General features: G+C 44.1%; 1 protein-coding gene across 1 annotated transcript in view; it reads left to right on the top strand.

Annotated features, from left to right (window-relative positions):
- DNAH9 (dynein axonemal heavy chain 9) overlaps nt 1–13030 on the top strand; it is a 301984-nt gene that overhangs the window by 217830 nt on the left and 71124 nt on the right. Inside the window, exons 50-51 of the mRNA XM_059908564.1 lie at nt 3902–4327; nt 11730–11849. Coding sequence (XP_059764547.1) covers nt 3902–4327; nt 11730–11849 — 546 coding nt within the window. The remainder of the gene's footprint in view (nt 1–3901; nt 4328–11729; nt 11850–13030) is intronic.

Here is a 13030-nt window from a genome sequence, read left to right on the forward strand (position 1 = left end):
CTTCCCTAATATCAGCAGTAGCCAGTTAGAAAATATAATATTTTCAAGATAGCAGCCAAAATACATGGTACAAATAAACATAAATAAATTTATTGAAACTTTGTGAAGAAAACTACACATCTTTGTTGAGTAATATAAAATATAAATAGGCAAATAGATGTACCAAGTTTGTGTAAGGGAAGATTTAATATTATAAGGATGTCACTATTCCTCAAATAATTTATAAGTTAAATGTAAGTCTAATTTAATTCCAGTGTGATTTTTGGCTTATTTATTTCTAATGTCATTAAAAGTTCATATCATTTAAACAGCTATTAAAAATTTAACAACCTAGATGCCCAACAGTATGGGGTTGGCTAAATAAATTATGGACCATCTAAATGAGAGAAAATTGTGCATACTTTATTTAAAATCATGTTTTGCAAAAATAATTCATGACATGAAAAAGTTTAAGATACAATTTTCAGTGAAAGCCAGGTTTGAAAAAATAATGTAAACAATGATTGATATATGTATATGTGTGTGTACATATATGTATATGTATATATAAATGAATGAGCCAGATATATACCACATTCATATGTTCACACATCTTTCTTTTCTGTGTCTCTCTGTTAGTCCATCTGTTAAGTACATATAATGAAACACACCAGCACATAACTAATGTTTATCTCTAGGTAGTAAAATCAGGAGTGATTCTGGCTTTCATCTTCATCTTTGCTAAGTATTTCACAATAAATAGTTATTCTTTTAATAAAAGGACAAAACAGTGTTACCTTGTAAACCAGTGAACAATAAGAAACAAACTGTAAAAGAACTAGAAAAATTATTATAAGGTCAGGTCAATTTTCATATGTATATGAAAGACGCTTCTAAGCATAAAAACAAAGGATGATAGCATGATATCATCTGGAAAAGGATTATTCAATTGGGCTACATAAAAACTAAATTTCTACGTGTCACAGAATATCATAAACAAATTTTTTTAATTAAAAAAAAAAGAGTTAGCATCCTCATATATATGTGAAGAGCTCTTATGAATCGTGCTGGAATCTGGCATTTGTGCCTGCCCCCGCCTGCACATTTACGCTCTGCCCTTCCCCAACGTGCAATGGCAGTTTCTCTAAGGCTTTCCCAGGTCTCCCTCCCTAGCCAAAGTGGCACCATCATCCCTCAAGAAACCGCTATCCCATTAGCCCTGTTTTGTTTTGTTTCTTCAGAGCACTTCTCACTATCCAATATATCAAAGATTGGCCTCTTTTTCTGCCCACCTCTCCCACATGCATGAGCAAAAGGACTTTGCCTTTCTTATTTACCACTGTATCCCCATTTGCCAAATGAATGACTGTGCAGACACATTTATTCACTCAGCAGAGACTCCCTGACTGCCCTCAACGGCAGGCAGTGTTCTGGGTGCGTGTGGTGTGCCCATAAACGAGGGTACTGCCTCTGTGAAGAGTCTGTTCTAGCACAGGGGGCGGGTGAGGGACAAGCAGCCTAATGAAAAAGCACTTTATACAATGCGTTAGAATGTGACAGATGCTGCAGAATAAAGAAAACCGTAGAGCAGAGTCAGGGGCAGCTCTGGGGCCAGGGCAGCTGGGGAGGGGATTGAGGAGGTGGGAGGTTGCAGTATTAAAGAAGGTGATGGGTGTGGGCCTCCTTGAGAGGGAGAAGTTTTTACTTGGAGAGGAGCGAATTCATCAGGCAGGTACCTGGGAAGAGCAGGCAAGGCCAAGGCATCAGCTAGAACAAGAGACCTAAGGCAGGGAGGGGAGTGTGCCTGATGCCGGCTCATTCAAAACCACGTCTGCCTTCTTCTGAGGAATGTCTCCTGCATCCTGTGTTCCTATTAGCAGTGCCACATCACCTGCCCCACGGTGACTGGTGACAGGAGCCCCACCTCACTGAACAAGATCATTTCCCAGGACCTTTTTATTTTGACTTGCGTTGGAGGAAAAAAATCTTCCTCCCTTCTAGTTGCAAAGTGATGGATGTGAGCCTGGAGCTGCGGCACCCCTTCCTCTCATTCGCTCGCCCAACACATGTGTTGATGATGAGCACCTACTGTGTGCCAGTCTCCGTCCTAGGCACGGGGGCTGCAGTGGTTAGCGAGAGAGATGAGTTCCCTGTTCGCATGAAGGAGAGGAGCATAGTAAGTCCAGAAGGAAACAGTGGTAACCTTTTCCAATTGCCCTCAGTTCTATGCAGGTCACCAGGGTGCTCAGATAGGCAGCGACTAGGAAGAGGAGGTTGGCGGGGAGAGTCTCTCTGCGTGGGAGGACTTCTGAACTGAGATCTGGATGGATGAGAAGGGGTCAGCCAGGCAAATGGCATAGGAAGGAGGGTTGCAGGCAGGGGTCCTGAGGTGGGAAGTGGGAAGAGGTGAGTGTGCCCAGAGCTCAGTGAGAGCCTGGGGAAGTGGCCCAGGTAGAGGTCAGAGAGGTTAGCCGAGTGCCTTGCAACATGAAGAAGCTGGTTGGTAAAAAAGAAACTCCTGTACGTGGAGAAGCAGAAACAAGGGAGTCCAGAGAATCCTGCTGGCGCAGTTCCAAACGCAGTTCCACTGGTCCCCACATCCCATCCTCCCCAGATACATGAGCAAGAAAATCCGCCTTTGTACTTCAGCTAGGTTTTCTGTCTCCGAAACCAGAGTTGTGATTAATGTATAGATATATATGAATATTCAAAAAAGCTGGAAGGATTTATATTGAAATATTAACAATGATGCATCTGGGTTATAGAATTCAATTTCATCTTTATACATTTTTATATTTTCTTAATTCAATGTGTTGAACATGCTTAACAAACTAATATTTTTAAATTGTGGGCTTTTCGTTTCTGATTGTATTTTCACACTTCGTCCTCTTTCGCCCAGGGGAAACCACTAGGACAGGTATGCGAGCACATCTGCCACATCTGTGCTGTCCTTCCTTCCTGTCCCTGACAAGGCTGTCATGACCCAAAGTACAAACCGTTGCAAGAAAAAATGGAGCATCTTCCTAGGTGCTTCCATTAGGTGCTAGAAATAATCCCCTTCCTGTTTTGATTTCCAGGCCCAAGAGCACCCCAAATTAATTTGGCACAAGGATCTAATCTTTGAAATTAAGATTTTCCCCCACTTAACAAAATCAGCCCCGAAAGCAAGTGCTTTTGAGGTCATATGCTCCTCATGGACGGTCACAACAAACTTTAAATCAACTTTATATGCATTTCTGGCAAAATTTCACTTACAGATTTACTGCTCCCGACTTAACAGATGGAAACACCGAGGCCTGGGAAGTTCAAGTGGCTTTCCAGGGTCAGCCCTTTCAGCCATATCCTTCTAGAGCAAGTGAAACTTGGAGCACAGGACAAACCCATGTCTAGGCAGAGGCAGTGACGGCACAGGGTGTGCCTGGCTTTCTGTCTGAATTATTTCTTGGCAGAAAATGCCACTTTGCTCTCAGGACAGCCAGGTGCAGTTAGCACGAGCTCCTGGAACAAGGCAGTTGAATTAAAGAAAAAAAATTAGTTGGGTTACAGTGCTATTCTCTTCAATCCAAGATGGAAATTAATTTATAATAACCTTGTCTTTTATTCATGGCATGCTGCATATTTCAGAGTATGTTGGCATCCTTATATTTTTCAGCTAAATGTGAAAAAATTGTGTGTTTCTGGTGGGCCATGAGTCAAAGCACTGAGAGAACCTAGCTGAGTCTCGGCTAACCATTCGGGGAAGTCTGAAGCCACTGGGGAGTCGCTCGGTTCCCTTTTGATGAGTCATGATATTTAAAATTCCGAGGGCTGCCTCAGGCTTCAAAGCGGCCCTTTGAGATTGATCGCTCTGAGCCCGGCTCCATTAGTGGCCGAGGACAGAGAGGCATTCGTTTTCCTCTAATGACCTGCCTCTCTCTTCCAGACCAACCTGACGGAGCTGAAGTCTTTCGGTTCCCCGCCGCCGGCCGTCAGCAATGTCAGTGCGGCCGTGATGGCTCTCATGGCCCCCGGGGGCAAGGTGCCCAAGGACCGCAGCTGGAAGGCCGCCAAGGTCACCATGGCCAAGGTGGACGGCTTCCTGGACTCCCTCATCCACTTTGACAAGGAGAACATTCACGAGAACTGCCTCAAGGCCATCAAGCCGTATCTGCATGACCCTGAGTTCAATCCCGAGTTCGTGGCCACCAAGTCCTACGCAGCCGCCGGCCTCTGCTCTTGGGTCATAAACATTGTGAGGTTCTACGAGGTGTTTTGTGACGTGGAACCCAAGCGCCAAGCACTGAGCAAGGCCACCTCGGACCTCGCTGCCGCCCAGGAGAAGCTGGCTGCTGTTAAAGCCAAGATCGCTGTAAGTGACCCCCACCTGAGGCAAACAGCCTCTCCTCCAGGCCCCAGCGCCTCAGCCCTGATTTTTAAAGAAAACCAAACTGTTACCCAAAATCTCCTAATTTTTCAGTAGAGGCAACATTTTTTTAAAGACGTTTATTATTATTATTATTATTATTATTATTATTATTATTACTATTATTATTATTATTTTCGGTCACACCGCACAGCTTGTGGGATCTTAGTTCCCTGACCAGGTATTGAACCCACCCGGGCCCCCGGCAGTAGAAGCACAGAGTCCTAACCACTGGACCGCCAGGGAAGCCCCAGTAGAGGCAACTTTTATAATTTCTTCCTCAAACACTGTATAATCCAAACAAGACAGATCCACTGGACCATGGGTTTACGCTTTGGTCCTAAAAGGTTTTTTCCTTTTCCTCTGAGGAAAGAAAAGATGACAGATGGATACATATAATAAATGAACTGTATTATCCATGGAACCAGCTGCTATCTTATTAGCCACAATGAATCTAATATTTTTACACATCTGATAGTTATGAAGAAAGGGTCAAAAATGGGAGATTCTTTTTTTAAAGTTTATTTTATTGAAGTATAGTTGATTTACAATGTTGTGTTATTTTCTGCTCTACAGCAAAGTGATTCGGTTATACATATACATACATTCTTTTTCATATTCTCTTCCATTATAGTTTATCACAGGTTATTGAATATAGTTCCCTGTGCTCTACAGTAGGACCTTGTTGTTTATCCATTCTATACATAATAGTTTGCATCTGGTAATCCCAAACTCCCAATCCATCCCTCCCCCTTCCTTCCTGTCCCTAGCAAGGTTGTCGTGACCCAAAGTACAAACCGTTGCAAGAATAAATGGATCATCTTCCTAGGTGCTTCCATTAGGTGCTAGAAATAATCCCCTTTCTGTTTTGATTTCCAGACCCAAAAGCACCAGAAATTAATTTGGCACAAGGATCTAATCTTTGAAATTAAGATTTTCCCCCACTTAACAAAATCAGCCCCAAAAGCAAGTGCTTTTGAGGTCATATGCTCCTCATGGACGGTCACAGCAAACTTTAAATCAACTTTATATACATTTCTGGCAGAATTTCACTTACAGATTTACTGCTCCCAACTTACAGACGAAAACACCGAGACCTGGGAAGTTCAAGTGGCTTTCCAGGCATAGGAAACAAGTCTGTTCTCTATGTCTGTGAACCTGCTTCTGTTTTGTAGATAATTTCAAAAAATGGGAGATTCTTTTTCCCCTTTGAAATGTAGGTTTTAGCCACCTTTCCCCACCTTGTGCACCATTCTCTTCCATTCTGGCCACTGTCCGCCCCCCTCACTCTCAGCAGTGTGGATGTGTGGGCCTGCAGGGCATGTGTGATGCTACCTGCAGTGCTTTATAGAAGCTTGTAAAAGCATGTAGCATATTGTGGTTGGTGGTTGGGGGGGGTCCCTTGGCCATAAATACAAAATTATTAGCCTCTTGTTCATATTTTGATTGTATGACCCTCACCCAGGATTGGGGGATGGAGGTGATTCTGGATTCACACCTTGAACTTCATCTTTGCCATTAAAATTGGTATCACCAAAGTGAGAGGTAGAAATCAGAATCCTGCAGGATGACATAGCAGCTGAAAACCCATCAGCAGACCTTCCAGTCCATGCTGTGCTATTCACCGATGGGTGACCTTTAGAAAGGCCTTTCCAGAGCCCAAACTTCAGCTTCCTGAAGTAAAATGGACACAATAATAGTCCATTTTGGCTATTCATGATTTTGCCTTGAGGATAAAAGGAGAGAAGGCATGTAAAGCACAAGCCCAGAGCCCAGCCCACAGGGACACAGGGAACTGCCGCCACCACCAGGGTTCCGATGACCACTGACCCCTGCTTTCCCTCCACCTCCTCCTCCTCCTGCATGTGCCATCATGTGCAAGCCCTGGTCATCAGTCACTACCGTGATCAAGTTCAAGCCAAAACATCCCCTGGATCTTTCATTTCTACACGTGCATTCCAGGCAAATAAGATTCTTACTGCAAGTTTCTCATGATGATAAAAAGGGTTTTACAAATTGTGAAACGGGAGATTGCAGACATGCCACATGCTTCAAGTTTCACGGGTTTATTGATCGATAGACTAAATTCTATGGTTAAAGGCTCTAGTTCAAAGATCCCCGCAGCCAGACTCTCTATAAAGAAGAGATGCTTTGGCAAAGCAGCTAATCTCTCAGTACGTTTGCTTTATAAATCCAGATGTTCATGGGCCAGTTTACTGATAATCACGCTCACAATGGCCCACTTGAAAGAATACCAAGGGCAGAACACTAACAGCCCCTTGACTGCTTTTGGAGAGAAGAGACCTTCTGATAATTTTCATATTCTTCAGTCTCTCCTGGAAAAGTGTTGCGAGAACTGCATTTTCAAAGATCTCTTTCTTAAGTTATTTTAATTAAAGGAACATCTGGGGCAGAGGGAATGTTTTCAAAATGTTTATACCTTTTTAGTAGCCAACATGCACACGATGGGCCCATTCAACCTGTGGAAGCCATCAGAATATTTTTAAAATACCTGGCTACCTTAGGAAGAAACTTCTCTTCTGCCCAAATATTTTTTGAGAAAAAACGCATTCTCTCTTTTAACAACCTCCTCTCCATCCTTTGCTTATCCACGTGCCTATCAACATCCCAGGAGTGCAGACACTCCCCCACCAATAACACCCGTCCTGAATACAGAAGCCCACCCAGGACAGGAAAGTGCCTCCCTCTGTGCCCCTGAGGCCATCGCCAGACCTCTCCTGTTACACCCCCGCCAAGTCTTTTTCTTAGGATTTTAGGATAATTCCAAGTAAAGACTTTTATATTCAAGATGCATAAAGTGAAAAAAAAAGCATCTTCCAAAACAGATTCTACAAGGTAACTTCAACTTGATTTTATACATATAATTAAAATACACACAAATATGAATAGTGGTGGTTATCTCCTGGTGGTAGATTTTGCATGGTTTTGTTTACGTGCATTTTCTTTTTTTCTATTAAGAACACAATTTCTTTCCTTCTATTAAGAACGTGACAATTTATAAAAATAATAGTAATAAAAACAAGGAAGGCATCTTCATCCAGCATTTACTCACACATAAGTAAAATATCAGAGAGTAGAGAAGAGCTTCAAATGAAAAACGACAGTCTCCTGCCCTTTTCCTTCTTTTGTCTGTTTCTTCTGATTGTTGATGCCACTCAGAGCTTGCTACCTAGTGGCTTAAATGTGTTTTATTTGGCCTGCACAATGTGTTTGCCAAAGATTTAATTAATTGCCAATATTTAAAACAAAAATTCTGATTTCTGGCCGGTCTTATAATAATCAGAAGACTCCTGAATATCACTAACCGACCCTGGAGTTAAGCAGTGGCTTCTCACTCAAGCAGGCAGTTTTGCTGCATTTAGTCCAGTCACCACCGGCCCCTATTTTTTTTAACATTAGACTCATCTGACTAGTTTACATCATCTTCCTGGGCTGCTCATCTGAATTTCTGACCCTTGTCTGCGTGCTGTGCTGCATCCCTATTCTTGATGTATCTTCTTCAGGCAGTTGACTTTCTGCTACACGAGGCTTGAAGACATTCATCCCCTATCTTCTCATCATGACAGCAACTATGTTTTTCTGACGTGACCTTTACTTCTCGTTCAATCATATGGAGGCCGCTTCCTTGGAGCTCTCGGTGTTCAAGATGAAATTATTACCCTTTCCTTCAGCTCATCCGCCTCCCTCCTCTCTCCAACTTCATTATCATTATTTATCGTTACTTTTGCTTTTGAATCACCAGCACTGAACATATCTACATGGTGTTCTGTAACCAAAATTAATTGTCCCCTGCTCTCTCCACTGACTGATTCAAAAAATCAGTAAATTCTGTTTATATTCTATGAACCTGTCTATATTGTTCATAGAAGATCTCAGTGCTGTTATACTTACTTTCTTACATACCTTTCCCCCTGGACTTTCTTCTCTCTCTCCCTCTTTCTCTCTCTCTCTTCAATTAGTTCCTCTGGCATAGCCTTATTTTTTAAAACTCTCCAGTCAATCCAGTGTTTTACTGAGTCCCCTTTTGCCCCCAAGACTTTTCTCTCTTGTCCCCAACTTAAAGCTCCAAACAGTTTTGGAGAGTAATCACGTTCACTGCTCTCTTGGGTTCGTTCCAATGACTTCTGGACCCCGTGGCTTCTTTCTTAATTTCTTCTCTTGTTTTGCTATGGCTTGTTCTTAAGTAACTTTCTCAGAAATGTTACATAAGAGGTAAATTTTCTAATGTTCCAGTCTGGACGTATCTTTTTATTTTTAAACTGAATTGACTATTTTGCTGTGTATTAAATTCTGATGCTAATTTTTTCCCCTTAGAACACTGAATGCTTTATCTTTTTGTCTGGTGAGAAGTCTGATGAACAGTCTGGATGTGCTGTGTTTCTGCCTTTCTGGAAGTCTTTCAATTTTTTCTTTATTCTTGGTGTCTGAAACTTTACATTGATGTGCTTAGCTGCCATTCTTTTTTTATTCATTGTGCTTGGCATGTAGAGACTTATTTTCTTCAGTTCCACAAGGTGATTTTATATCTCCCTTCTGTTTCCTTTTTAATCTCATTTTCTGGAATGCATATCGGTTGGGTATTGGACCTTCTGATGGGTCATCTATTTTCTCTTATCTTTTTGTCACTTTATGCTTTCTTATTCTATCTAGATTTCCTCAAATTCATCTTTTAATTTATTGAATTTATTATTTTTTACATTAACAATAAAGGTTATTTCTACAAGTTTTCTTTGTTGTTGTTCTCTTTTCCTTTTATTAGCATCCTCTTGTTTTATGGATGAAACATCTTGAATCTCCCGGAGAAACTAATTATGAAGGGTTTTATGCTTTGTTGCTGTTTTTTTGAATGAAGTTCTCTCTTTTTCCCAGGTCATTTTTTCCTTCTTGTTTACCTTTAATCTAGGCTTTAATCAAATGTCTTCTTCTCCTTTCATGTTTACAAGAGTAGTGATCGAAAGCTGAGTATAGCTCTGCAGACAAGGGCAGATCTGGCAGACTGGAAGAATTTGTTTTCTAGATCAGATGAGTTATGGTGGATGCAGCCTATTACTTGTTGTGTTTATTTCTGCTGTACAGCAAAGTGATTCAGTTATATATATATATATGTATATACATACTTTTTAATATTCTTTTCAATTATGGTTTATCACAGGATTTTGAATATAGATCCCTATATACAATAGGACCTTGTTTATCCATTCTGTATGCATTAGTTTTCTGGATGCGTCTTTTTTTTTTTTTTTTTTTTTTTAAATGGGAATTATTTATTTATTTATTTATGGCTGTGTTGGGTCTTCGTTTCTGTGCAAGGGCTTTCTCTAGTTGCGGCGAGCGGGGGCCACTCTTCATCGCGGTGCGCGGGCCTCTCACTATTGCAGCCTCTCTTGTTGCGGAGCACAGGCTCCAGACGCGCAGGCTCAGTAGTTGTGGCTCACGGGCCTAGTTGCTCCGCAGCATGTGGGATCTTCCCAGACCAGGGCTCGAACGCGTGTTCCCTGCATTGGCAGGCAGATTCTCAACCACTGCGCCACCAGGGAAGCCCTGGATGCATCTTAAATGCCAGAACGTGGTGTCCTTTCTCTGCCACTGTTGACTCTCCTGCTGGTGACACAGGTGCCTGGTGGCATTGCATGGGGATGGAGAAGTGGGGTGGAGGATCAAAAGGCTTCCAGTTGACCGTCTTATTTTCAACATCCCCCTGCAGCTCACCTGACATTTCCAAATCCCCAGTGCATGTGAGGCTCTGCAGAGCTGGTCAGCTTCCCCCTTGGTGACTTGAGGTCTGCTCTACGTTGCAGTGTCCTCTGCCCTGCTCCAGCCATTTCCACTTCTCTATCTGTGGTCTTCCATAGATCTATTGGAATCCCTCACCCTCCAGTGGCCCTCCATATTTGCTTGATGTTATGGGCTTATGACTTTTTAAACTGCTTCATAACCATTTTAGAGAAATCTCGGGAAGAAGAGGAGGTAAATGAATGTGGCCAGCCTGCCATTGTTAATTGGATGGCTCACCACCTACTTCTTAAGCTGCTTGGCTATATAGACTCGGCCCTTCATTTCTTTCTCTTGTGACTTGGTAATGACTGACAAAGCAGCCTGAAGCCCTGTTATTGCACAGACATGAGACATATCTGGAGGTGTCTGCCATGTGCCTAGGTGTCTTTGTGTATGCAAATATGCATCGTGGGGGCAGCAAAGACTGTGCCTTGAATTCTGAATTCTTAATAAATTTAGAAAAAATTGAAACCATGTCTTTTTTAAAAATGTTCCTCTACTTTGGGATAATTGGAGAGAATCGATGAGGTCAAGTGAAGTTGTCTTGCACTCCTGGGACCTTAAAGCAAAGGGAGGGGACTTCCCTGGTGGCACAGAGGTTAAGAATCCACCTGCCAATGCAGGGGACACAAGTTCGATCCCTGGTCCATGAAGATCTCACATGCTGCGGAGCAACTAAGCCCGTGCGCCACAACTACTGAGCCTGCGCTCTAGAGCCCGCAAACCCCAACTACTGAGCCTGCGCTCTAGAGCCCGCAAGCCACAACTACTGAGCCTGCGCTCTAGAGCCCGCAAGCCACAACTACTGAGCCTGCCCTCTAGAGCCTGTGTGCCACAACTCCTGAGCCCGCATGCCACAACTACCGAAGCCCACGTGCCTAGAGCCCGTGCTCTGCAACAAGAGAAGCCACCGCAATGAGAAGCCCGCACACCACAACGAAGAGTAGCCCCCGCTTGCCGCAACTAGAGAAAGCCTGTGCGCAGCAACACAGACCCAACACAGCCTAAATAAATAAATAAATAAAATGAATTTTTTTTTAATTAAAAAAAAAAACCAAAGGGCAGATGTAGGTTGCAGACAGCCCAATTCCAGCCCACGAACCAGCCGCAGCAGACTGTGTGTGCTCCTCCCAGCACCCCCACCCTGGGATCCTACTGGCCATTTTCAGGCCTCCGCAGGCTTCAGTGAGCTTTTGCTTCTAAAAGCAGCACTTGTACTTTTTTGTCAGGCTACTGGAACCCCTTCTCCCCAAAACAGGGAGAGACAGAATTTAAGCCTCTCCCTCCTGGTCCGTCACCCCTCCTGGTCCTGGACCAACGACTGAGGTGCTGGATAGAAAAGCTCAGTCCTCTCACTTGCGTCGGGACCCTCTGGACTTCCACTGGGATCCACGTGAGGGCCCCCCTAGTTTACCTTCCTTCCCCTCCCTGCCCGCCTTCCCCAGTCCCTTACAGCCCCCACCAGGAGGCCTTCCTTAAAAATCCCCTCTCCGTGAACCCTATCTCTGAAGCACTGGAACTACTGACAGACGTTGTGTTCCTCCCTAAACAGCACCTTAATGAAAACCTGGCCAAACTCACGGCCAAGTTTGAGAAAGCAACAGCTGACAAACTCAGATGTCAGCAAGAAGCTGAAGCGACTGCAGGCACCATCTCCCTTGCAAACCGCCTGGTGAGTGTGGGCCTCCTCGGCGGGCTTTAATCACACGAGCTGAGCTTGGCAGGTGCCGCAGAGGTGCAAAATATTAATAGATGGGCAGCTGAGTGCCGCTTTGACTGGGGGGCAAATAATAAAATGCTCTGGGCTGCAGGGACTGACTCCTGAGAAAAGCGTGAGTGCACACCCTGGTCTGGTCAAAGGAGATTTCCCACAGGGATGGCCGGGAGGATGGGGCATTGGATGGATCAGGAAGCTTACAAGAGGTGTGACGTGCTTACATACAAGTGCGTCAGCCAGAGGGAGCGTTTAAGGACAAAGCTTGCGTTCGACAGGCAAACCCTGAAGCTCTTACCTGTGGGATATTTGATAATAAGGGTGTGGACAGGATGAGGCACTGAGATAGAAGCAGAAAAGAACAAGACAGATGGTTGACCCTGAACATTGCTGACCATAACCTTGGTCTCTCCAGCAGGGCAGTCACTTACACGGCCACTTAGGGCTCTAAGAGCAAGTGTTCCAAGGGCAGGAAGTAGAAGGTCCCACTCTCTTAAGGCCTGGGACCAAAAGCCAGCACTACATCCTTCCTCTGCGTTCTACTGGCCAAAGCAGTGACAGATCCAGGCAGAGGGAGCACAGACCCAAGCTCCTGATGAGAGGAGTGTCAGAGGATTTGTAGCCTTTTTAATCCCCCATGGCTTATATTTCTCATCATGAATCAGCTAAGAGCCTGCAAAGCAGTGTCCGCGGGATGTGATTTCTCTTTATCGAGAGCCTTTACAGCACCTTCCTCCCCAGTGAAAGGAAGTGGAATCCATCCCTTTTCACATTTATTCCAGCCCCCATTTATGTATATAACAAAGCCAGGTTTCCTAACAGTCACTGAATCGGCCGTGCTCCAGTAACAAGAGGCGAAGCCTCAGGTGTGTCTGTGCCCTTGTTTGTTGAACCTGCAGCTGCAGAGCTTTGAGATGATCGTCTTCACTGAACGGTGTGGTCTAGAGACAGCTCGTCCACTAACGTGCAGGAAGCAGTCAGGACCTCCCCGCCGGCCTGTCTTCCGTTCAGTTCCCTGTTTGGTTTCCAGAATTTCGCGCGGCCTTTCTCTGCCCGGCTGGAGCCTTTTCTGCGTTGGTCCTCGTAGGAGGCAGGTGGAGCTCTGCTCTAGGACTCAGGACAGACCAGCTCTGAAGCCA

The sequence above is a fragment of the Balaenoptera ricei genome, chromosome 20 (assembly GCF_028023285.1).
Source record: "Balaenoptera ricei isolate mBalRic1 chromosome 20, mBalRic1.hap2, whole genome shotgun sequence".
NCBI lineage: Eukaryota > Metazoa > Chordata > Mammalia > Artiodactyla > Balaenopteridae > Balaenoptera > Balaenoptera ricei.